Below are 24790 nucleotides of genomic sequence, written 5' to 3' on the forward strand. Positions count from 1 at the left end.
CTGGGTGGCAGCACTAACTTTACTTTTTGTTCCTGCTTTAATTTCTTTTGCTTCTACCTGCTGAAGAAGGGACTGAAGAAACCTGTAAAAGGGTCCCACCAAAACCAGGGGTAGGAGCAGCCCTAAGGCAAGGATTCCACCGGGGACCAGCAGAACTGTGGGGTGAGGTCCTGTACAACCCCTGAAGGAGAGAGACCCAGCTGGAGTCTCGGAGGAAGGCTGAGTGATACAGCTTCCATCCCAGAATGGAGTACAAGAAACTGAGGCAGGGACGCAACCCTGATTCTACAATGGACCACCGGGGATACTCCAGGACTGAGTCCCCTACCACTTTGCACCTCAGTCAGGCCACGTGCCACGGCATAGGTGGCATAGCAGGTTCTCAGAAAACCCATGACACCTTTACAGCCTCGAAAATGCGATGCCAAAAAGGACCAATCCTGCACAGATCCATGCCCTAGTGGGTGTTCTGGATGTGCACAGGTTTCAGGATTGGATCCAACCTGCAGAGTAAGAAGACGGGTGACATGGCAAAGTCCAACCTCTCCCATATTCTGGAAATGCATAAAAGGAGGCGTTAGTTCTGTCATTTCTGAAACAAGCTGCAGCTTTCACTTCGGTGATTTAAATGGCGAATAAAATCCTCCAAGCCTGGCCTCCAAATGATCATTACCGGTTAGTGTCATGCTGTCAGGAAATGCAGGAGAGGGATGGGTGGATGCAGGAAGTAACTCCCTTGTTTTTTCATGCCATGTGCTGGATGCATTGTATCTTGCAACACTGGCACATTAACCAACATTGCATACTATTCTGACCCTTTAGAAACCAACACCGCATGCTGTATTTGGTAGAATATCTTCTTCTTTGTTGTCCTAGCTTTGGGTATTTATATTTACTCATTACCATTATGAGCCAAATTTTCAAAGGCATCAGAATTAAGGGCATAAATACCATAGAAAATTAATGCAACTTACGTGCTTTTGAAAATGTACCCTATAGTATCTCGGGGTCTGATATTAATTCATCAACAGTCAGCAAGAAATACAGCATCCCTTGTGGGTTCCTCCCCCCCCAGTCAGTTGATATCCATCTACACCACAGCACACTCTCCTGGGCCGTGTTCTTCATCAGAAATGACCCTTCACTGAAGCAGCGTATCAGACTTTAGTTGTATTTTCTACAAACATGCTCTTTGCCAAGTATCTGATTTTCTCTTCCATGGGTAAAACTCCTTGTGTTACTGAACAGCATTCAGAAAATAGCCAGTGCAAGAGGATGTGGACTTTTGTGGTAGCTTAACAGAGTTTTGCTGCAGTTTAGATGCACTTCCATTCACTTGTGCTAGCTTTAGCATGGTTTCTAGAAGTCGCGCTACAGCCACTTTTACAGAGCATAAGTATTATCAGATTAAATAAGTTTTATTCCTGAACAATCCCATTTGTCTATGGCAGAGAGAGATCCAATGAAAGCTGACTATAATGATACAATCTGTTTTATCTCTGCAGCGTTGGGAGCACAGTTATCTCTGTACCCCACTCAGCGATTCCTGTTTGTCGAAATTAGTGCTACGGCAAAGATCCCCTGTTCTTCCAAAGAAAAACTGGAAGGAGGTGGCATTTCGGTTTATTGGTACAGGAGACAAGAAGGTGAGGGGCCCACCTGCATCAAGAAATGCTTAAATGATCAAAATGTAAGTAAGTTTGCTTGCAAACTCGAGACACATGGCATGACACTGGAAATCTACAACGTCCAGCAGAAGGACTCTGGTGACTATTACTGTGCAGTTAAATCCAGCAGCTATCTGATTTTCGGCAATGGATCCACGCTGATTGTTGGAGGTAAGGAAAGATAATGGTGTAACTCAAGGGGAAAAGTGATCGACAACGCTGAGATGTTAAAAAAAAAAAAGGGAAAAAATGGAACATGGTACAACTTTCAAAGCTGAAATGGTTGAAAAGGAGAAACTAAGCTGAAAAATAACAACTAAAGATTTTGCATTTTTAGGGGATTCAATTAATTTTTTTCCTTTAATGGTCAAAGATGACAGATTTTTTTCTTTTTTTTTCTTTTTAAAAAGCTCCTGAATAATAATAAACCCACTTCCCTCATACCTAGTGCTTTTCACCAGTAGATCCCAAAGCACTTTAGTTTTACCCTCATCATTATTTATTGCTGCCAAATTGTTTTTGACCTAACAGCCACAAATGCATTTAGTAACAATTATTCTTTTCTTTTTGCAGAATTCTTTACTTTGAATGAATCCCCATCTCATGAGATTAACATTCATAGCGGCCGATCCTTTACACTAGTCTAATTGTATTGACTTCAGTGGAAGTGTACCATTGTAACAAAGTAAAATTGGTGCCTTTAATTTGATAATAAACAGATGGCAGGTCTGTTGTGAGTCAGACGCAGGATGGAACAATAAATTCTCTGCTTTATTCTGTTCAGACAGCTACACCACCAGCAGCTGGGTTTTGCTTCTTGCTCCATCTCTCCCTGGTCTCATCTCCACCGAGACGGTTGGTCTGGCTTGCATTGTCCATGGAGTTTACAACCCAGTCCAAATTTCCTGGAATATTTCTGGGAATCGGCAGGAACAGGCACTAATGCGATCACTGAAAGCAAAGGATGGATCCTTAATACTCATAAGTCACATTAGCATCCCGAAGGACACCTGGACCAGTGCGAAAATTCTCACCTGTGAAGTCAAATTCAACTCTTCTGGCAACAGAGTTAAGAAAAGTGCCAGGTATTTTGAACGTGAGTGATTTTATATTTGCTTCTGGAACTAAAAGAAATCACGACTGTACTTATTAACCTGCAAGGCGAGTAAATAACGGATGACACAGAGAGAAGGCTGAAGTGTTAATGCATTTTTTGCTTCAGTCTTCACTGGAAAGGTTAATTGTATCCAGTTGCTTAACACAATCAATATTAACAAAAAGGAGGAAGGATCTCAGGCCAGAGTAGGGAAAGAACAGGTTAAAGAATATTTAAATAAATTGTATGTATTTAAGTCAGAGGGGCCTGATGAAATTCAACCTAGTGTGGTAGAGAGAGAGAGAGCTTGGAGCACTGGGCCTGGTGCAAGACCTGAGGCCGGAACTAGAGGCTGTGAACTGAAGTCAGACTATGTATTAAAGCAGATGCTTACAAGTTCACTGTCAGGTACATGAATGTGGCAAAGTTGCTAAAACATAGCAAGTAGGAAGTACTAGGCACTAGATATTTACTTAAATACATTCCAGAAGGCTAGTACATATCCACCCTAATCTAGTACAAGATAAGATGGTTTGACAGAATAAGCAATAAGGATGTTTTGTCCGAGATATTAGGAGCAAGATACAAGGGGAAGTAACAAAGAGATGCCATGGGACACATACGGTGGTACGGAAGTTGTTTATCTCCGTTGTTTGTCTTAGTGTATAAATGTTGGGGAACTTGCCTTAATTCTTTGTGTGGCCGAGGGGACAGCAGAAATTCCCACTGCTGACTGAGCCACTCCTTGCTAGGGGGCACTCATTAGTTAATGTACCTGTGCGAGTCATTAGGACTGTGACTTGAGGACAATAAACCTGGCCGAGTGCCTTTGTCACCGACCCGAGCTGTGCCTGTAGTCTTTCCCTCTGAGCAATGTAGAGATCTGCTGAATTAACAGGCTGTGCTCTCTGCTGGTGCTGATAACACCAGAGCTCCAGGGACAGGAGCACTGAGCAACCTTAACAGCTCAGCAGCCTTGAGTGTCACAGCAACAACATTTCACCCTTCCACACCTAGACTACTTAAGGAAGTAGCTCAGGCAATCTCATTAGTGATTATCTTCGAGAATGAATGCATGAAGATGTTTGTAACTTTGAGGTTCTAGTGTAGTTAAGAACTTGAACATGCTACCTAGGGAGGTTGTGGAATCCCAGGAGGTTTTAATAACAGGTTGGACAAACACCTGTCAAGCATGGGCTAGGTTGGCTTGATCCTGCCTCAGCACAGGTGCCTGGACTTGAGGTCTTCTCGAGGTCCCTTCCAGCCCTACATCACTATGATCCTATGACTTGTAAACTACATGGGTGGAATCCTGGTCCCACTGAAGTCAATGGCAAAAATCCCATTCACTTCAATGGAACCAGGTTTGTAAATTAAGCCAACGAGTTTAACGAAACGGTGCAAACATAACTGTCCCAGCTCCTGATGATCCACCGGAGTCTGCTTCCTCCACAGTCCATCCCAGCTGGTGTGTGCCGCAGATATTGCACCATGTGGTGGCAGTTTTCCTGGTGGGGTTGATGGTGTCTCTGAGTCTGGCTTGGATTCGCTGCTGTTCCAGTCCAGGTAATCAACACATCACAGTCCATGCTAGATGGAGAGACCTATCGGCGCTTCTCACACAGACACAAACTGAAAACAGTTCTATCCGTCCCTTCTGCTTGGCCTTGCTGAACATGTATTCCTTCCTGCTGCTCAGCAACTCTTCTGTAGAGAAAAGCCCTATATTCAGCCATTGTTGCATCTGAGGACTGACACACTATTTATATCAGTCATCATTTGCTTTATCACCCAGGGCCAATTTCTACCTGAAAGAAGCAGGTGAAACTCCCATGGGAATCTCTGGGCAAATTCAGTTGATGTAAATAGTGATGTAAATTACACAGCAAGAGCCTGATTATCCCATGAGTTGTAAATGCACAGCTCCCATTGAAGTGGCAGGATGATCTGGCTGGGGGTGTAAATTGGTGAGAAAACACGAGTAAGGGGTGAAGTGGTTTAACTTGCACTAATGGGCCTATTGCCACTCTTTGACTCAAGGGGCCAGTCAAATTTCAGGGCCTTCAGGCTCCAGCTGGAAGTAGAAATGGGTGGACTCTAGTGTTTTATTTGTTCATTCCTTGTAAATAAACAAGATTGCATCAAAAGTCCTGCTTCTCAAATGCATGAGGAACCAAGAACAAAAGGGGAAGTTTCTAAGGGCATGGCTACACTTGCAGATGTAGAGAGCTTTGAGTTAAACCAGCCTTCGGAGAGCACAGTAGGGGAAGTGCTACAGTCTGTCCACACTGACCGTTTCAAGCACACTGGCATGGCCACATTTGCAGCATTTGCAGTGGCATTAGGAGAGGTGCATTATGGGCAGCTATCCCAGCATGCAAGTGACTGCAACGTGCTTTTCAAATGGGGGTGGGGTGGGGTGCAGTGTGACAGGGAGTGTCGTGTGTATGTGGGGGGAGAGAGAGTGGGTTTATGGAGGGCTGAGAGCATGTCAGCATGGTGTCTTGTAAGTTCAGACAGCAGCAGACCCTCTCTGCTCCCCGCCTCTCTCTCTCATACACAGCGTTCCACACTAATGGTTGCTGTGTCTCGGAGCAGATAAGCAGCCAGCTGTCAGAAACAGAGCTTTGAAAGGGCATATCCGCATTCCTGCAGCGATTCAAAACAAGAAGAGTGGCCACTTAAGGGGATTATGGGGCATTTCTGGAGGCCGATCAGAGTGCAGTAATGCAACACCCCGTTCACACTGGCACCGCAGCACTCCAGCGGGGGCGCATCAAATGTTATTCCACTCGCCAAGGTGGAGTCCCAGGAGCACTCTAGCCATGGAGTCAGAGCGCTCTACATGTCTTGCCAGTGTGGACGGGCGCCCGTGGCTGCTTTAATGCGCTCTAACTCGCAAGTGTAGCCAAGCCCTTAGCTAACATCCCCAAGCCTCTCCAGCCAACACTGGGCCCAAAATCTCTCTCTCATGGTTTTTCCAGGGTCATGGTACTCACAGGCTGCTGCCTGGCTTTCCTGCTCTTTGCCTCTGCCTCTCTGTTCTTGTCTGTTTTCAGTTTCTGTGCGTTTCCCCTGCATACACCCCAAACAAGCAATATTCAGCAAACCCCCTCAGCCTACTTAGTCAGCGTGGGTTCATAACTCCCTTTTGCCATAAGTGGGGGCATTCTGTTTAATTCATCCCGAGAGCTACCTTAATTGAAGGGTGCATTCCCACCTAATCGCAGCAGAGGTTTGTAATCCAAACTGTCACGAGTACCTCTCAGCATAATGCTACTGTTTGCTGGTTGTGCAAAAGGAGTGAATTTAGGATGCAGACCATTCGCGACTATAATTCTCCTGGAGCTGGATTTACACCATGGATGAATTTGGCCCATTCAGTCTGTTTTGGGAATACGGTAAAGGAGGGAGAACTGCAGCCTGAGGGGAGCTAAAAGGTGCATCCTAAACTCTGTTTTCAGCCATGTGCTGAACTCTTAAAGCAAGGTTTCCACAGTGGTTTATGTGCTAATAATGTGCACTGTTTGCAAGAGAAGCAAGAAAGCTTAGTCACCCATTTGAAACTGTGTCAAACTCGAACAATTTTATCTGACCTTCCATGGAGGTGACTAATGGTATGAAATGTTGTCAAACAGGATCAAAGGGTTTATGCCCAAGTGAAGTTTCAGTCAAGGAATCACAACCAGTTGAGGATGCAGTGGCTGATGGAAGAGAAAAATCGTAACCCACACTGAGATACGAGCCTGGAAACTCACAGCTGGTTCACTGCTGACCTCGACGACGGCAGCCGTTTTGTAAGATGGTGTCTTTCTGTAAAAGCTGTTGGTCTGTTTTTACTGCTTCTGCTCTTCACTGCTGCTGCATGTGGCTCAGTTGCAAAATATAATTAAAAAGTAACCCGACTTGTCCACCTAGAGCATAAATAGCAGGAAGTCACAGAAAGAACCAAACCCGTGGAGGTGAGAGATTTCCTGCTGCGATAGGAAAGACATTGTCATGCCTGTGAGGGGGCTGCTGGCCCCTTCCTGACACTTACTGGGGTTCTTTGGTCGGCCCTTTCCAGTACCAAAAGAAAGGGGACGGGCCAATGAGAAACTGACAGTCCTCGGGGCCAATGGGGAGAGGCTGATGCTCCAAGTCAGCTAGATTGACAGGGCAGGCAGGCCAACGAGGGAGCCAGGAGCCTGGAGGGCCCGTCCTCCATCTGAGGTTTACCTGCCTACGGCAGACTGGGTAGGGCTGAGTTAAGGGGAGAGCAGCCGCCAGAGCTGAGGTAGAGGCAGAGCAGCCGGAGCCAGAGGGGCCGGGGAGCAGCCCAGATGGCAGAGCCGGGGGCTGGGGGCAGAGCCGAGGGTGGGGCAGCACAGAGGAGCTGGGCTGAGCTGCAGCGGGGAGCTGCGGGGCCGGAGCTGGGGAGCGGACGCCGGCCCTGCCGAAGTTAACACCGGAGCCGAGCAGCTGGCGAGAGCGAGGGGGACTCTGGGCACAGGGCCCGATGCAGACAGACGTCGCCAGACAAGAGGCCTCGCAGGCCGGACTCGGAGCAGGGACGTGAACCCGATGGGATGGCTGGGGCTGGGGAGAAGGGTCCTGCCACCCCCAGAGCAGGGTATCACCGCAGCACAGCCAGGGCCTGGGAAGGAGGCCTGGGACATGTGAGGAACAGACTGTGAGCTTCCCTGATGTCCCAGATCTGGCTGGTTGTGCTGTCTCCTGAGCCCACTGGGTGGGGTTCCTTGTTCCCTTTAACCTTTCCCATTTTTTCCCTAATTTTTTTTACAGTTGTTGTTTAATGGATTGCATTGGATTTGAACTGTCTGTAACGATCCGGAGGTCAGGGAAGCGTCCGGTGTGGAGAGAGGACCCCAGAGTGTGGACACCCTCACCTCTGTCCCATGCAGCAAAGTCCTCACATCCCCGACAAGACTGAGGCTTCAGTCTCCCAGGAATCCTGGGCCCAGCCTTGTTGGCGTTATGACGACTCTGCCGCATGGGAGACTGGAAAGGGAGTCCCCAAGGTCATCTGGGTAAAGGGAGTTGGAGCGAGGACTCAGATCCATTCGATGGCCAATTCCATCGGGTTAGTGTATGAGCCAGGAAAGTTCCCCACAACAGTGGGACCATTCCCCCGATTACATACAGGTATTTTTGCAACATACTGGTGCATTTAGGGACAAATTCCACCCTCTCTGCAGGAGCAGAGGGTTGTAGACAGTGTCATTTCATAAAGGGTGTCAGGATTGCAGGAGCCTGCAGTGCACATGGCCTACATGCTCCCTTTGTGCTCTGGAGCTTGGAGTGGCTCCACCAATGTTCTGTGACCCATGAAGGAGACAATTCCTCTCCTCTTCCCCCCTGAGCTCAGTTACTCAGGCTGTGCTCTGGTAACAGGAGTTGGGGCGTAGAGCCTGCCTTATTCACACAGGCAGTCACAGTGAACTCAGCTACTCTCATGTCTAAGCCGAATCCTTAGTGCTTTTGAAAGGGGAGGTGGGAGGTTGTACCCACGAGAAACTGAACATCCACCCGATTGGGTGTGTTACCGGTGGCACAAGCGGGACCAGAAAAACCTAGATGCAGAACCAGCCTTGGCCCCCTGACGCGCACAGCAGATGGAAGGGGCAGAACCAGACAGAAGTGACACTTTCCAGCTGGGTGGAGGCTGCTTTTGGCTGCCTCCTAGGAGCTGCTATCAGCAGGACTGTGCTGTCTGGCCAGCAGTATCATTCCCTGGTGTGAGGGGAGATTATGAAACTCCCCTCTGGAAACTATGTTTGAACGGAGCTGCGTGAGGCCAGGCTCTCTCCGCATCCCAGTCCTGGAGCAGCTACTCCAATGAATTCCTTGGGAAACTGCTGCTTTTCCCAAAGGGCTGGATCCACAGGGCCTCGTGCCAGCACCTGTCTGTCTTCTCTCAGTAACATGCTTTATCAACAGCCACGGAGCCTGCACATGCCACCTGGTTTGATCCTAACGCCTCGTTCTGAAGCTGTAATTCTAAATGTTGCACGTTAAAAAATATGCCACCTCCTCCCTCATGTTTCCGTTCCTTTCTCTAGCAGCTGAGATGCATGAAGCTCCGCCTATTATATGTGACAGGTGACTTCTACATTCTTTGGGCCTGACGCTGCTCTCACTGACGCTGGTGTGTACCACTAGGGAGGAACTCTGCTGAAGGCAGTGGAGTTACTCTGGATTTACAGGGGGTCACTGAGAGCAGTAGGTGGCCCTTCGTATTTTGTTTAGGGCCAGGCGATGAACCTCTCCCTCCCACTGGGGAGCCGTTAGTCACAGCAGGGGTCCCACTGAAGTTCCAGGGACTGCTCCCATCTGTAACTTCTCACCCGTGTGGGTACGGGTGTCCAGCCCTGTCATTCACAGGTGACAATAAAAATGTGAACATACAGGCCTGATTCTGATCTAAGTACTGTCCCCAATGCCACAGCCCGACCGGCCTTGGGCTGGTCTCCCTTTAGATTACTCCCTCCATACACGGTGAGTGTTTGGATTGGAAATCTACTCCAGTATAGGAAGTAGCTTCACAAATTCAGTGGGTGACACTTTCACCCTCAGTCAGAACCAAATTCCCAACGTGGTGATAGGGAGCGCTATGATGCTGAAAGTGGCACCTTCCGGTCAATATGCAAATCCAATGCCCCCTCAACCTACAGTCGATCCTGCACAGCTTTCTTGCAAGCATGGAGGTGTCAATGCAGAATGTGGGTTCAGAGAAATGACTATGGAAGGGGTTGTATTTCAAGGAAATTCATATAACATCATAGCACATTACAAACATGAGACTTTCTATATTTCTCTTTCTCTTTCATTCTTTCTTTCTGCATCTCCTGTTTTAAAAACACATAAGCCATTTTTGTGAGACTCAGTTACCAAGGAGCATTTCTGTTACTGTACATCAGAGTCGCATATTCAGTCTGAAACAGAAAAAGGCAAGATCAGATATTATTAATTTTATTTGGAAAGTTAAAAAGGCATCAACTGATCAGGTTTTGTTTTATAAGAATGTGAAAAACATATTTCAATAGTGTCAATTTTTTGGTTGTGGTCTTTTGTCCTGGTAGCTGAGTTGAGTGACTGGATGGTGTTGGTGGCTTGTGATATATATATATAGGGTCAGACTAGAAGTTCTGGTGGTTACTTACAGAAATATACACTGCACTATTTCACCATCCCTGACCTCTGAAGCCACCTCTGGGGTGGAACCCAGCAGTTCTTCGGTACTAATAACCCTACACAACACTTCTACTAGAAGAGCAGAGAAGAATAAATACAAATGAAACCTCTGTGAATTCAGGAGGCAAAGTGTAGACACTAGGGTTGGAAATTAGCCAAGACACTGGTTCTAATCCCCTGTTGTTAATACACTGTATCTTTCTGACCCAGTCGCGGCCCTGTGGACCCCCTGCAGCGTGCCTGCAGAGAGTCCGCGGGTCCCATGGCATCAGTGGTGTTTCTGACATACCAAATGATGGAAAAAGCAGTTTACCTGTGGCATCTGTCTCATAGGTATTGGATTCCCTCTTTGCACAGCTCTCCCTGGTGGATGAAGCAGACAAAGGGACAGTTATAGGGATGTGTGATGGGTTCCTGCTTTATAGCACAGTTATGACTGAGTTACCTCTGACGGGGCACTTTCTCCAGAGCAAGATCAACAGCTGGATCAGGAGAAGGAGGAAAATACAGGGCAGCCCCGCGTAGAACACAATGCTACAGTCTCCTGCAGAGAGAAGAGATGCTGAGAATGGAAAACTGCGAGCAAACCAGACGGGCAAAAGGAGGTCTTGTCCCCAGAACTCCACGTTCATTCCTCTGTGCTCTCTAGCGTGTTCCCCACCTGTATATGCAGGCAGTGGGATGTGCCTCCATATACAGGGGACAATGGCCTTGCAAAAATTATAGTAGCCAGCCATGTCAGCAAAACTTTACATCATTGCCCACCAGCCTTACCCGGTAACAGTGTAGACCAGCCCTACTCCTGCCAGCCTGCCCTGGACATCATTCCATTGTGCCATTTTAGCCTGAGACCTCCTGCTCCAGTGATGAGTGCAATAGAATCAAGTTATTTATAGGGGATAGTTCAGAATCCTAGAGGCCAGAGATGGAGGCGACCTTGTTTCACTGGGTGCCCTCTAGCTCCCTCCTGACCACTGCCGGATTTTTCCCTATATTATAATGGCTAATGTTTGTCCAGTCCTTTTTATTGGGGTTTTCAGCCCTGCCTCTGGGCATCTGTTCCATTATCTGTTAGCTCTTGCTGTCAGGAAGCCATTCCTGACACTCATCCTGCTGTTCCCTTTGTTGATTTCCTTCCTTATGCATCATTATTCCCCTTTGGCTCACCCCAAGTGATCCTTCTGTAGCCTAACTGTGCTTGAGGTTGCTTGACCAGAAACCCAATTCACACCCCACTGAGGGTTGAAAAATGAAGGTTTTCAGAAGGGCCGGAGGTGGGAAAGGTGGGTGACGTGGGAGCGACTGTAACTGTCTACCCCACAACTCAAGCACCCTCTCAGTGGTTTCCAAAACCTCTGCTCATTCCCATTAGTTATCATTCCCCTGAGCCATCCTGTGTGATTCTGTCTATTTCTCTAGCTTAGAGTAGATGTCACTGACTCTTGGTTGCCAGATACCACGGTGAGGGGTGTAGCATAAATGCCCTGGTAGGTAGGTTAGGTTTGATGATACGATACTGGACCTGTTTCCTTGGAGACTGTAGCACTGATGCTTCTCCCCGTGCTGCTCTCCTTGGCTGTACAAGTGCAGATCGTCTTCTGGTTCCACGTCTCAGACGGGATTGTCATTAGGCTCCAAACACTAAAGACCCCATTCCCGTCTATGGCTCCAGCATCCGTCTGACCATCAGACGCCTCCTCACCAGTGTCCCAGAGAACTTCACTCCAGGGAGGAGTGAAATCAGAGAGCAGGCAGAGCAGAGGAATGACGCGGGGAAGCTCAGTACCCTCTTGTGTGGAGGTCACCAGGATGGAAAGTCTCGGCTTGGAGGCATCTAAAGAGAGTTGAGTCACAGAAACTAGAGGTCAGAAAGATCTCTTAGTGGTAGCTCAGCTAGCATACCCTGCTCCTACCCCTACCCCACCAGTGCAGCATGTTTAAATATCTAATATTTGTCTATGCCTGTTTTCAGTGTCTTACACTGGCGGTTTTCAACCTTTTTTCATTTGCGCACCCTTAAAAAATGTTGGAGGTGTGGACCCCTTTGGAAATCTTGGACAAGTCTGCAGACCCCCAGGGGTCTGCAGAGCACAGGCTGAAAACCACTGTCTTACACTAAGGGGCATCCACCTTGGGAGACTCCCACAATCCATCACTCTTCAGAAGTTTGTACAGATATGATCATCAAGGATGATTTGCTCAGTGCCGACAATGTGTTTGGTTAGGTACAAATGCAGAAGAAGAGCTGCTCAAGTCTGGTGGTGAGGACACCCGACCAGCAGTCAGGAAGCCTGAGATCCATTCCCAGCTCTTGGTGTCTGACTTGCTCTGTGACCTTGGAAACAAGTTCATATTGTATCTATGCCTCATTCCCCATATGTAAAGTTATGGTAACTCTACTTAGTCACATTTGCAAGGTGCTTTGAGATCTATGGATGAAAAGCCTGATAGAGGAATCTTTCTTGCTTAAATATTATAGTCAGTCTACATTTTTCCTATTATTACATTCTTCCCAATTGCCTGAGATACAGTCTCTCATAGCACCCAGAGTAATTCCATGCCTTCTCTTTTATGTACAGTGGATCAAAAATATATAGATATTACTAGTTGTACATTGAATTATGATGTTCAATTCATACTGGGCTGCTTGAGACAATGAATAGTCCCCTGTATGAAAACATCGGGGAAATCAGTTCATGCAGCTTGGTGAATGCCTGAAAAAGAACATGATTAATATTAAAGTCTTAATAGGATAGCAGGGCAGGTGGAACATACCCCATGTCCGAGGCTTGGGCAGTTTCAGTAGGAATCATCAGCAAGTGTGAATATCAAATCTGATTCCTAATGTAACATACCAACTACACCTCTACCGCTATATAACACAAATTCGGATATAACGCGGTAAAGCAGTGCTCTGGGGTGGGTGGGGCTGCACACTCCGGCAGATCAAAGCAAGTTCGATATAACACGGTTTCACCTATAACGCGGTAAGAGTTTTTGGCTCCCAAGGACAGCGTTATATCGGGGTAGAGGTGTACTAGAAGGCAGGAAAATAACACCGAGCACTGCTTTTCATCCTTAGATCTCTAAGTGCTTTTACTAGGAGACTAATTGTCCCCATTATACAGATGAGGAATTTGATATGCAGAGAAACCCAAGGTCAGATTTTCCAAAATGTCCCAGGTTTTGGTCAGAGCGTTTTAAAAGTCCGATCATTTATTTGGGCACCTAAATGGGAGCTGTTGGGTGCTGATTTCTTTTAAACATCTCCCCCCCCTTTGTGCCCAGTGTTTCAGGAACAGAACCCAGGTCTCCTAATTCCCAACCCTATGCCCTGGGTCACTGCCTGGACCATGCTGCCTCTATGCACGAATACTAATGGCTTAAAGCTGAAACAGGAGGATCAGTCACAATCTAGCCAAAAAAGATGATTTTTACAAACACCACCCAGCATTAGGTTATCATTGATCTAAGATGCTGAAAACTCACCTGTGACAATTAGCCTGGTCCCATTCCCAAAATTGGGCTGTAGATACACAGAGGCAGAGAGGCCACAGTAATAAACCCCCGAGTCATCTCTTTGTATGTTATTGATAAGTAGAGAAAACGTGTTTGCCGCAATGTTCACTTTACTCGAGTATTTTCCATCTAAAGATTCAGACTCAGAACTCTGATGAATCCCATGCAAACTTCCATTCTGTTGTTCCTTGTACCACCGAACTCGCCATTCTTCTTCTGATATTTTACAGTCCAGCTTTGCAGTCTGGCCAGAAGTCAGCCACAGCTGTGCTGGACTTTGCAGGATTTGTATCCCTTCTTCTGAGGCAGCCACTATACAGGGGAGGAAAGGAGTGTGTTAATACAGTGAGCACTGGACAAGCCTGGGCTTTTGCCATACACTATATAGAGCAGATGATCCAAGAATAACACAAAGCACATATTTATTAAATATTCATTTTAATTTTTCTCTATTTCTAGCCATTTGTTTTGTTAGGATTCATGTAGCCTGTGCGGGAATTAATGTAATGTAACTACAAAAAACAACTTTAGAGTTCAGAACCCAGGGTAAATACTTCTAGTTCACATCACTAATCATCAGGTTACGCATCCCCGCTCGTACTTATCAAAATCAATTGTAAAAAACCTTCATTTGGCTATACTGTACATGGGAGAGGCTTTTACTAACATCACCCTTTGTGTTTCAAATTCTCCCATTGATCATTCTGCAGAAAAATACATCAGCCCGTACGTAAGACATCAGCATAAAAGAAGAATAGATTTTGCACCCCAATCCAGGATATTAACCAGAAACTATTCTCAAGGTGTTAATATCTGGCATTCAGGTTATTTTAAAATAGACTATTTCATCACCTTTCTTTAGATTTCAATTGATGGACTAAAAGATGTGAATTTCTCTCTCACCAGGTTGATGTTAGAACCTCTTGGAATTGCAGAAGGATGTTATGTACAAAGATAATTGTTTTTAGCATGGTAGAGAACAAGCATGAAATAAATCAGGCTAAAATACTTACTCCGCAGATAGACTAGAATCATCCCAACTATGTGTTGGGACATCTTGTGCCTTTCTTCAGTAATGAATAGGTGATGCTGTGAGACAGACAGACATCTGGTAGCTAATGGATCTCTTGATGAAAGACTCTGTCACGTGGAGAGGAAAATGTTTTGTTTCCTCTTGAAGATCTGTGGGGCAACATGCACGACAAAGGAAGAGGGCCAGGAGATATTAATAACCCCCTTCAAAACCTGCTCTGAGAACCAGCAGAGCAAACCTGGGAGAAAATATTCCTTTGCCTCCAAAATCTATAAGAGAAGAAATTCAAGCCCAGACTGGGTAACAGCATGGTGTGTGTCTCAGATGGAATATTTGTGTTATGATTGGATGCCCATAAGAAGACATTCTTCTGACTGCAATTCAGGTGGAATATTTTCTGTGCTTCAGGGATTGATAAGGTCAAGTGGTATTAGTATCAATAAAAGGGCATAAAAAGGTTCATGAAAACTGTTAAAATTATGATTTATCACTTTTAATTTCAGGTTGTTTTCCTGGTCCTGCTTGCTGTCTATGGGGAAGTGTGCAATCTGGGAGTAGCAGCAGTCAGTCTGGAAAGAGGCAGCCTAGGACAAGGTAGGTGAATTTTTCCTCTCTGCCTTAGGGAGCAGCCTGCTTTGTCTCTCTCTGGTTTTGGTTACTGTGTGTTATCATTCTGTTTTCTAAGAATAAAGGTAGTGTTAGGTTGCAAACTTGCAGCAAGAGTATTTGATGTTTATTATCTAACTTCTGTATTGTATGTGGTGAATGTAACAACCACCAAGAGGCATATAACGTGATTTTAGGAAAGGTTTGAGGAAATCAACAAAGAGGCTCATTGGGCATTATGGAAAGGGTGAAATTAGCAAAAATACATCTTAATTTGTGTGTTTAATTATTACGCTAGATTAAGAAAAGGACTGGGGGTGAGGTCTTCTGGAAAAGCAACGGATGGGGCTACAATATGAAAGTGTGGTGGAGTCACCCCACTCTGGAAAATTTGGGGCAAAACTTATTTTTAGGACACTTCTTTCAGATATGTGCATAATGCATGTTTCTTAAAGTAATATGCAAAATACTTCATAGAGAGAGCAAAATGAAATGCCCAATAAGAGATTCCAAATCCATCCCTTCTAAACAGTTGTCACCCCCACAATCTGTGGCTTGTCTTGACTTGAACATTAAGGCTGAGAGTTGCAAAGCTCCATCGGGGATTTGATTGGCCAGTTTAATTGAGCATCGAAATTGCCCTTTCAAACCTCAGCCTCAATAAAATCCTACTGCAAATCAGGGCCAGAGCCTCTGCTGAGTCCACTCTCCGGTTATCCTAAGCTGATCTTCAGGTCATATATAAGCTGGCCCATCCTGGAACTCCCAAAGAGCCATTTGCCAGCTGGGGAGACCCTGAGTGCAGACTGCTCCTGCCACATGACATGCCAAGGACTGTTGGCTGCTGGGCTGGCTCTGCTGCCTTAACACCTCCTAGCATGTACAGCCAGTTCCTGCTCCGTTGGTGTCACGGGAGCAGCACCAAGGGACCAGGATGTGGGCCAGGTTCTGACCCGTGTCTCACTGATGCCTAGCTCCAGGGGAATTTGAATGTGGTGCAAACACCTCTCCTGGCCTAACTGGTTCACTGGGATTTCAGCACATGCTTGAAGAGAGGAAGGACGGTGGGGTTGTCAAGGTGCTAACCAGGGACATAGGGGCTCTCCGTTAAATCCCTGCTCTGCCACAGGCTCCGTGTGTGACCTAGGGCGGGTCACTTACATCCCAATGACTTTCAAGCCTTAGTCCCTGTTGAAAGTGGGACTCTGCCTCCCAATCACTTAGAGGATTTTGAACACGTTACCCCAAGTCTCTCTGGGCCTCCACTCCCCAGCTGTAAAATGGGGATAATTCTCCCTTTTCTGCAGCAGGGTGGTGAAGATAAATAAGTACACGGCTAAATTAACAGACTTTTGGTGAACTGGGGGCCTAGTGCCATAGATGCAGCAAAGAGTCCTGTGGCACCTTATAGACTAACAGACGTTTTGGAGCATGAGCTTTCGTGGGTGAATACCCAGTTTGTCGGATGCATGTGTCATAGATGTGCCATAGATGTGCTTTGTGCAGCTACATACCAAACAAAGGTCCTATTGACCAGGCAAATCAACTTAACTAGAATTCAGAATATGATTTTGGCGTGGTGTTCGCAGTAACCATGAATTTGAGTAAACTCCATGACCCCTGCAATGACAGTTCCCGGCCACTGAGTCTGGGCCCAGATCCTAGCAATGGACGTTGCAACCTGGCCCAGTGGTCTCAGGTTTGGCACATCTGTCCCTCCATTTCCATCTACAGAGGGGCAGTCGCACCAAACCTAAGCGGCACTATGACCATGTGGGCCAGACCACAATGCCCCAACCTGGACCCAGCCCCAGAGGAGAGGAGGTGCCACTGCAGGGTGAGTCCAGGGCTCTCCAACCCCCCCACATGCCCTCTGCTCCCTCCCTTTGTTATGGTAGTTTTCCTGTACCACTGCCTGAATTTTTTTTACAGTTGCCATGATGAAATTGTAGCGCTGGCGATAGCAGAAATCTAGCCACATTGGGGCACAAGTACCTAAATAACTTAGGAGCCTAAGTCTCATTTTCAAAAGTGATGTGAGTACTTGGTAATCTAAGTCCTGCTGACTTTCAATGGTATCTAGGCTCATGAAAAGCAGATTTCAAGGTATTTAGGTCCTTAAAGATGCAGATAGGGTGGCACCTAGGGAAGTTTGCAAAAAGAATGGGAGTTTTTGCATCTAAGTCACTTGAGCATGTTTGAAAATTTGCCCCAAGTCCACTGCTCCCAGTCACACTTAAATGATACAAATTCATATTACACATGATCTTCTCCAATATGTCTATTAAAAGCCAAGACAACGACAAAGTTACTGTCATAGTTTTTATTGATTTCTTTAGTACATTATGTGTTACAAAAACAAATTGACCCTTCTGTATCAAACGTGAAGGGAGAGAGAGACACACACAGCAAAGACACAAAAGGGTCAAACAAACTTTTCACCCACGAAAGCTCATGCTGCAAAACATCTGTTAGTCTATAAGGTGCCACAGGATTCTTTGCTGCTTCAAACAAACTGAAACTGATCTTATAAAACCACAGGCTACAGGACATGTTTGCTGCAAAGGGCCAATCGTTTAAAAATAGCTGCTCGGAAAGCTGCACTTGCTGCTGTGGTCAGTTTCAGCCCACTTATTTTGCCACTTTTCTTTTGTTTGTTCAGCTCGCAAAGTGTTTGGGCTGATTGCTTTCTCAGGTCACTCTCCTAGCTTTTGGTAACCAAGGAAGTGTAAACTGCTGCCCTCAATCAGGGCCAGCTCCAGGCACCAGTGAACGAAGCATGTGCTTGGGGCGGCCAATGGGAAGGGGCTTCAAGCCTATTTAGGAAACTGGGCTCTTTAGAATTCTGGCCCCAGTGGTGGGTACTGATCTCTTGGGAAAATCATTTGCAATAGGCAGAAGGTACAATGCTGTCTACACAATTGCACCATTAACCAGTCTTGTGGGCTGTTGTCTAACCTGTCAGACAGCCCTGGTACATGCTGTCTCTGCACTAGATGTTTTGTGTTGAACTATCTCTTGCACATTCTATAGTGTGTGACTCCTGGTGGTTATTTATTATTCTGAATCATTAAAATATATCCGTATTTCATTCAAATGCCGCAGCAGATCCCCACATGAGGCGTTCGTCACCCAAACTGACCAGGATGTTGGACCTTTTGCTCTTAAGCAGCGAACGAGAAGTGAGCTTTTAGATTTCATCTTTCAGGATATTGTTTGTTACAATCATGCTGTTTGCCAAGTTTCCTCTTTTCTCTTTCATGGGTAAAATTTTGCATTAATCATTGTGTTAAGGTTTGGAATTGAGAAAGGAGCCTTTTCAATAGGACATCGGCTTTCATGATGTCTGGTAACTTAGGACAGTTCTGCTGCAGTTGAGATGTTCTTCCAGTCACTTGTGCATAGTTTTAGTATAATTTCCAGTGCTCTGGAGCCAGAAGGAGCTAATCCCATGAGCAGTCAGAAGGAGGCGCCCTACGGTGAGTGAATTCAGTGACGGGGGCTATGGTGCAGGAGGTGACATGTTTGACGTGAGATGTAAAATCAATGCCCCACAAACCTGCAGGCAAATTGCTAATGACCCCACACAGCTTTTTTTGCAAGAATGGAGGTGTCAGCTCAGACTATGGGTTCAGAGAACTGACTATGGAAGTGGTTGTATTTGAAGCAAATGCACATCACGTTATAGCACATTAAAAACATGAGATTTTTCCATATTTATCTCGCTTTCTCTTTCATTCTTTCTTTCTGTATCTCTTGTTTTAAAAAAATATAAACCACTTTTGTGAGACTACATCAGTCACCGAGGAGCATTTCTGTTGTTGTATGTCAGAGCCGCATATTCAGTCTGAAATAGAAAAAGCAAAGATCTGATATTATTATTAATACTTTGTATTAGAGCAGCACTTAGAAGACCCAACAGAGACCGAGGCCCCATTGTGCTGGGCTCTCCACACACATAGAAAGAGGCGGCCCCTGCCCCAAAGAGTTTGTGGTCAAAATACACAATGCCACAAAGTGGGGGAGGGGAAACGGAAGCACCGAGAACTAAAATGACTTGGTGAAGGTTGCTCAGCGGGTCAGTGGCTGAACCAGGAAAAAAAATCCTGACTTCCAGTCCAGTATCCTCCACTATCCCACACTGCCTCCCGTACGGTAATATGCTTAATGAGAATCCACAATCTCATGCATTTGATTAACATTGTCCTTCCAGAACGCCATAGCCAGACAAGGTGGGTGAGGTAATATCTTTTATTGGACCAACTTCTGTTGGTGAAAGAGAGAAGCTTCTGTGTAAGCTTCAAAATTGTCCATCTCTCTCCCCAACCCAAGTTGCTCCAGTAACAGCTATTACCTCACCCACCTTCTCTCTCTGATATCCTGAGACCAGGCAGGCTCCAACAACACTATGTAACTAGACGGGGTGTTTTACAGGCTAGGATCATGTCAGCAACCCTGGGCCACATTCTCATCTCTGTCACCTCAGTGCATACAGTGGTGCTGGGGTTGTGGTGGTCTCCTATGGATTTGATCCCTTTTCATTAAGTCACTTAGAGCATTTCCATTCCAAACCCTTCTGACTTCCTCTAAGAAATTCCTCCCCAGCCTGGATTGTTCCATGCCCAGCTTCTCCCAATGAAGAATTTTATTTGGAAAGTTCCAAGGGAATCAGCTGATTGGCTTTTGTGTTGTAAGAACGTGAAGAACATGTTTCAATGGTGCAGATTTCTCCTTTGTCGTTGGTTATTTTTTGTCCTGGGTACTGAGGTTAGTGTGTAGTGGCTGGGTGGTGTTGGTGGCTTGTGATACACATGAGGACAGACTAGATGATCTGCTGGTCCCTCACAGATATATACACCTCACTATTTCACTATCACTGATCTGCAGCCATCTCTGGGGTGGAACCCAGCAATTCTTCTGTACCAGTAACCCTACACAACACTTACACTGGAAGGGCAGAGAAGAATAAATTCAAATGAGAATTCAGGAGGCAATGTGTAGATACTAAGGTAGGAAATCAGTTAGGACACTGGTTCTAGCCCCTGTTGTTAATACACTGTATCTTTCTGATGTGCCAAAGGCTGAGAAAGCAGTTTACCTGTGGGATCTGCCTCATAGGTATTTCCTTCTGTCTTTGCACAGCTCTCCCTGGTGGATGAAACAGACAAAGGGACAGTTATAGGGATGTGTGATGAGTGGCTGCTTTACTGCAGACAGAGTTATGACTGAGTTACCTCTGACGGGGCACTTTCTCCAGAGCAAGATCAACAGCTGGATCAGGAGAAGGATGAAAATACAGGGCAGCCCAGCGTAGAACACAATCCCACAGTCTCCAGCGTCTCTTCTCTCTGCAGAGTATAGAGAACTCCCATCAAAACAGAAGGGCCCCTGATCTGTACCTCCCACATAAGATCATGTGTAAAGGGAGGTCCTTTCCACAAAGCTCCACACCCATTACTCTGTGGTCTGCGTGCTGCCCTCCTGTATGCAGAGACAGTGGGATGTGCAAAGGACAGGGGAAAGGGACCTTGCAAATATCATAGGCCAAAAGTCTGCCATGTGAAATCCCCCACCTCCCACCCCCAAAGTCCTCTAATGTGTGTATCTTTGACTGCTGTGGACAGATTCCAGGTGGTTCCTCTTTTCCCAGCACACGTTTGTGGCAAATGCCGAGGCAATTAGGAAATTAAATGTCCATTCGGCAGGCTGGACACACCTGTCTGTGCCATCTGGAATTTGCCACTGTAACATTTCTGGCATAACTCCTCCTAGCTCAGGAACTGAAATAAGCTGTGCTGGTGAAAGGCACCTTTATACCAGTATAACTGCATCCACACTAAGGCTTTTACTGGCATTACTAGGTTGGCAAAAATTCAGAGATGGAGACAATCCTGCTTCACTGGGTGCCCTCTAGCTCCCCCCTGGTCACTGCAGGATTGTTCCCTGTGTTGTATTCACTAGTGCTTTGTCCAGTCCTGTTTACAGGGGCTTCCAGCTCTGTCCCTGGGCATCTGTTAAATCTCTATTTTCTGTTAGATCTCGCTGTCAGACAGTCATTCCTGAAATTCATCCTGCTGTTCCCTTTGATGATTTCCTTCCCGATGCTTCTAGTTATTCCCCTTTGGCTCACCCAAGTGACCCTTCTGTGGCCTTGCTGTGCTCACATGGAGGGGAAGGCTCGGGCTGCTTCACCAGAAGCCTATTTCTCACCCCTGGGAGGGTTGAAAAATGAAGGTTTTCAGGAGGGCTGGGGGTGGGAAAGGTGGGTGATAGGGGAAGCGACTGTAACTGCCCCACACTTCAAGCACCCTCTCAATGGTTTCCTAAACCTCTCCTCACTCCCATTAGTTATCATTCCCCTGAGCCATCCCGTCTGATACTGTCTATTCCTCCAGCCAGCAGTAGATGTTGCTGACCCACGGTGAGGGGCATAGGATAAATACCCAGGTAGGCAGGTTAGATTGGATGGTATGATACTGGACCTGTTTCCTTGGAGACTGTAGCACTGATGCTTCTCCCCGTGCTGCTCTCCTTGGCTGTGCAATTGCAGGTCGTCTCCTGGTTCCACGTCTCAGACGGGATTGTCGTTAGGCTCCAAACACTAAAGACCCCGTTCCCGTCTATGGCTCCAGCATCCATCTGACCTTCAGACACCTCCTCACCAGTGCCCCAGAGAACAGCACTCCAGGGAGGAGTGAAATCAGAGAGCAGGCAGAGCAGAGGAATGACGCGGGGAAGCTCAGCATCCTCTGGGACAGAGAGCACCAGGATGGAAAGTCTCGGCTCAGAGGCATCTAAAGAGAGTTGAGTCACCCAAAATAGAGTTCGGAAAGACCTGTTAGCGGTAGCTCAGCTAGTCCCTACCCAGCTCCTGCCCCTGCCCCAGCCAGTGCAGGGTGCTTTTAATGTCTAATGCTTTGTCTGTGCCAGTTTTCAGTGTCTTACACTGTGGGGTCAGATCCATCGCTGCTCGGAGGTTTGGCCTGATATGATCATCATGGATTACTTGCTGAGTGTCGACAGCATGTTTGGTTCAATACAAAGGCAGAGGACGAGCTGGTAAGTTTGGTGGTGAGGACAACCAGACCAGGAGTTAGGCGGCCTGAGATCTATTCCCAGCTCTGTCTCTGACTTATTGTGCTACCTTGGAGAGAAGTTCATCTTGCATCTGTGCCTCAGTTTCCCCAACTGAAAAGTTATGGTAACTCTACTTAGTCACCTGTGCAAGGTGCTTTGAGATCTATGGATGAAAAGCCTGATAGAGGAATCTTTCTTGCTTAAATATTATAGTCAGTCTAAATTTTCCTATTATTACATTCATCCCAATTGCCTGAGATACAGCCTCTCGTAGCACGCAAAGTAATTCCATGCCTTCTCTTTTATGTAGTCTTTGGAATATTTTCACAAAGTGGGGATCAAAAATATATGGATATTACTAGTTGTACATTGAATTATTATGTTCAATTCATACTGTGCTGCTTGAGAGACAATGAATATTCCCCTATATGAACACATGGGTGGAATCTTTTCATGAAGCTTGGTGAATGCCTGAAAAAGAATCTGATTAATATTAAAGTCTTAATAGGATAGCAGGACAGTTGAAACATACCCCATGTCCTAGGCTCAGACAGTTTCAATAGGAATCATCAGCAAGTGTGACTATCAAATCTGATTCCTAATGTAACATACCAACTAGAAAGCAGGGAAATAACACCTAGCACTTACGTGGTGCTTATCATCCATAGATCTCAAAGTGCTTTTACACAGGAGCCATATTGTCCCATTTATACAGATGAGGAATTTGAGATGCAGAGAAACCCAAGGTCAAATTTTCCAAAATGTCCCAGATTTTCAAAAGCTAGGTTTTGATCAGAGCATTTTAAAACTCCGGTCATTTATTTGGGCACCTAAATGGGAGTTGTTGAGTGCTGATTTCTTTTAAATATCTCACCCCCTCTGTGCCCAGTGTTTCAGGAACAGAACCCAGGTCTCCTAATTCCAAACGCTATGCCCTGGGTCAGTGCCTGGACCATGCTGCCTCTATGCACAAATACCGAAGGCTTAAAGCTGAAATGGGGATTGGACACAATCTAGTAAAAAAAAAAATAATGAATTTTACAAACACCACCCAGCATTAGGTTATCATTGTTCTGAGACACTTAAAACTCACCTGTGACAATTAGTCTGGTCCCATTCCCAAAGTTGGGCTGTCGATACAGAGAGGCAGAGAGGCCACAGTAATAAACCCCTGAGTCGTCTCTTTGTACGTTACTGATAAGTAGAGAAAATGTCTTTGCCGCAGTGTTCACTTTACTCGAGTATTTTCCATCTGAAGGTAAAAACTCAGAACTCTGATGAATCCCATGCAAACTTCCATTCTGTTGTTCCTTGTACCACAGAACTCGCCATTCTTCTTCTGATATTCTACAGTCCAGCTTTGCAGTCTGGCCAGAAGTCAGCCACAGCTGTGCTGGACTTTGCAGGATTTGTATCCCTTTTTCCGAGGCAGCCACTATACATGGGGAGGAAAGGAGTGTGTTAATACAGTGAGCACTGGACAAGCCTGGGCTTTTGCCATACACTATATAGAGCAGATGATGCAAGAATAACACAAAGCACATATTTATTAAATATTCATTTTAATTTTTCTCTATTTCTAGCCATTTGTTTTGTTAGGATTCATGCAGCCTGTGCGGGAATTAATGTAATGTAACTACAAAAAACAACTTCAGAGTTCAGAACCAAGGGTAAATACTTCTAGTTCACATCACTAATCATCAGGCTACACATTTCCCACTCGCACTTACCAAAATCAATGGTAAAAAATCTTCGTTTGACTATATTGTACATGGGAGAGGCTTTTACTAACATAGCCCTTTGTGTTTCAAATTCTCCCTTTGATCATTCTGCAGAAAAATACATCAGCCCATATGTAAGACATCAGCATAAAAGAAGAATAGATTTTGCACCCCAATCCAGGATATTAACCAGAAACTATTCTCAAGGTGTTAATATCTGGCATTCAGGTTATTTTAAAATAGACTATTTCATCACCTTTCTTTAGATTTCAATTGATGGACTAAAAGATGTGAATTTCTCTCTCACCAGGTTGATGTTAGAACCTCTTGGAATTGCAGAAGGATGTTATGTACAAAGTTAATTGTTTTTAGCATGGTAGAGAACAAGCATGAAATAAATCAGGCTAAAATACTTACTCCGCAGATAGACTAGAATCATCCCAACTATGTGTTGGGACATCTTGTGCCTTTCTTCAGTAATGAATAGGTGATGCTGTGAGACAGACAGACGCCTGCTAGCTAATGGATCTTTTGATGAAAGACTTTGTCACGTGGAGAGGAAAATATTCTGTTTCCTCTTGAAGATCTGTGGGGCAACATGCATGATAAAGGAAGAGGGCCAGGAGATATTAATAACCCCCTTCAAAACCTGCTCTGAGAACCAGCAGAGCAAACCTGGGGGGAAATATTCCTTTGCCTCCAAAATCTATAAGAGAAGAAATTCAAGCTCAGACTGGGTAACAGCATGGTGTGTGTCTCAGATGGAATATTTGTGTTCTGATTGGATGCCCATAAGAAGACATTCTTCTGACTGCAATTCAGGTGGAATATTTTCTGTGCTTCAGGGATTGATAAGGTCAGATGGTATTAGCATCAA

General features: G+C 45.8%; 2 protein-coding genes across 2 annotated transcripts in view; one reads left to right on the forward strand and one right to left on the reverse strand.

Moving 5' to 3' along the window:
- Window positions 1-23986, reverse strand: part of LOC120390494 (immunoglobulin gamma-1 heavy chain-like) — a 37116-nt gene extending 13130 nt beyond the window's left edge. The window contains exons 1-4 of the mRNA XM_039513205.1: window positions 23923-23986; window positions 23286-23627; window positions 23170-23182; window positions 21598-21950 (exon numbers count right to left, since the gene is read on the reverse strand). Coding sequence (XP_039369139.1) covers window positions 21598-21950; window positions 23170-23182; window positions 23286-23627; window positions 23923-23986 — 772 coding nt within the window. The remainder of the gene's footprint in view (window positions 1-21597; window positions 21951-23169; window positions 23183-23285; window positions 23628-23922) is intronic.
- Window positions 577-6671, forward strand: LOC120389966 (immunoglobulin kappa light chain-like). The gene is made up of 5 exons (XM_039512123.1): window positions 577-675; window positions 1506-1838; window positions 2452-2763; window positions 4219-4329; window positions 6402-6671. The coding sequence occupies exons 1-5, from the start codon at window positions 663-665 to the stop codon at window positions 6488-6490; spliced, it is 858 nt and encodes a 285-aa protein (XP_039368057.1). The 5' UTR covers window positions 577-662; the 3' UTR covers window positions 6491-6671.
- Window positions 23987-24790: the final 804 nt, after the last annotated feature.

The sequence above is a fragment of the Mauremys reevesii genome, linkage group 24 (genome assembly GCF_016161935.1).
Source record: "Mauremys reevesii isolate NIE-2019 linkage group 24, ASM1616193v1, whole genome shotgun sequence".
Classification (NCBI taxonomy): domain Eukaryota; kingdom Metazoa; phylum Chordata; order Testudines; family Geoemydidae; genus Mauremys; species Mauremys reevesii.

Bases quoted from the DNA above. Each gene is read 5' to 3' on its own strand.
- LOC120389966 (XM_039512123.1), top strand. The intron at 2,764-4,218 runs GTGAGTGATTTT...CTTCCTCCACAG, and splicing joins AAGTGCCAGGTATTTTGAAC to TCCATCCCAGCTGGTGTGTG. The intron at 4,330-6,401 runs GTAATCAACACA...GTTGTCAAACAG, and splicing joins TCGCTGCTGTTCCAGTCCAG to GATCAAAGGGTTTATGCCCA.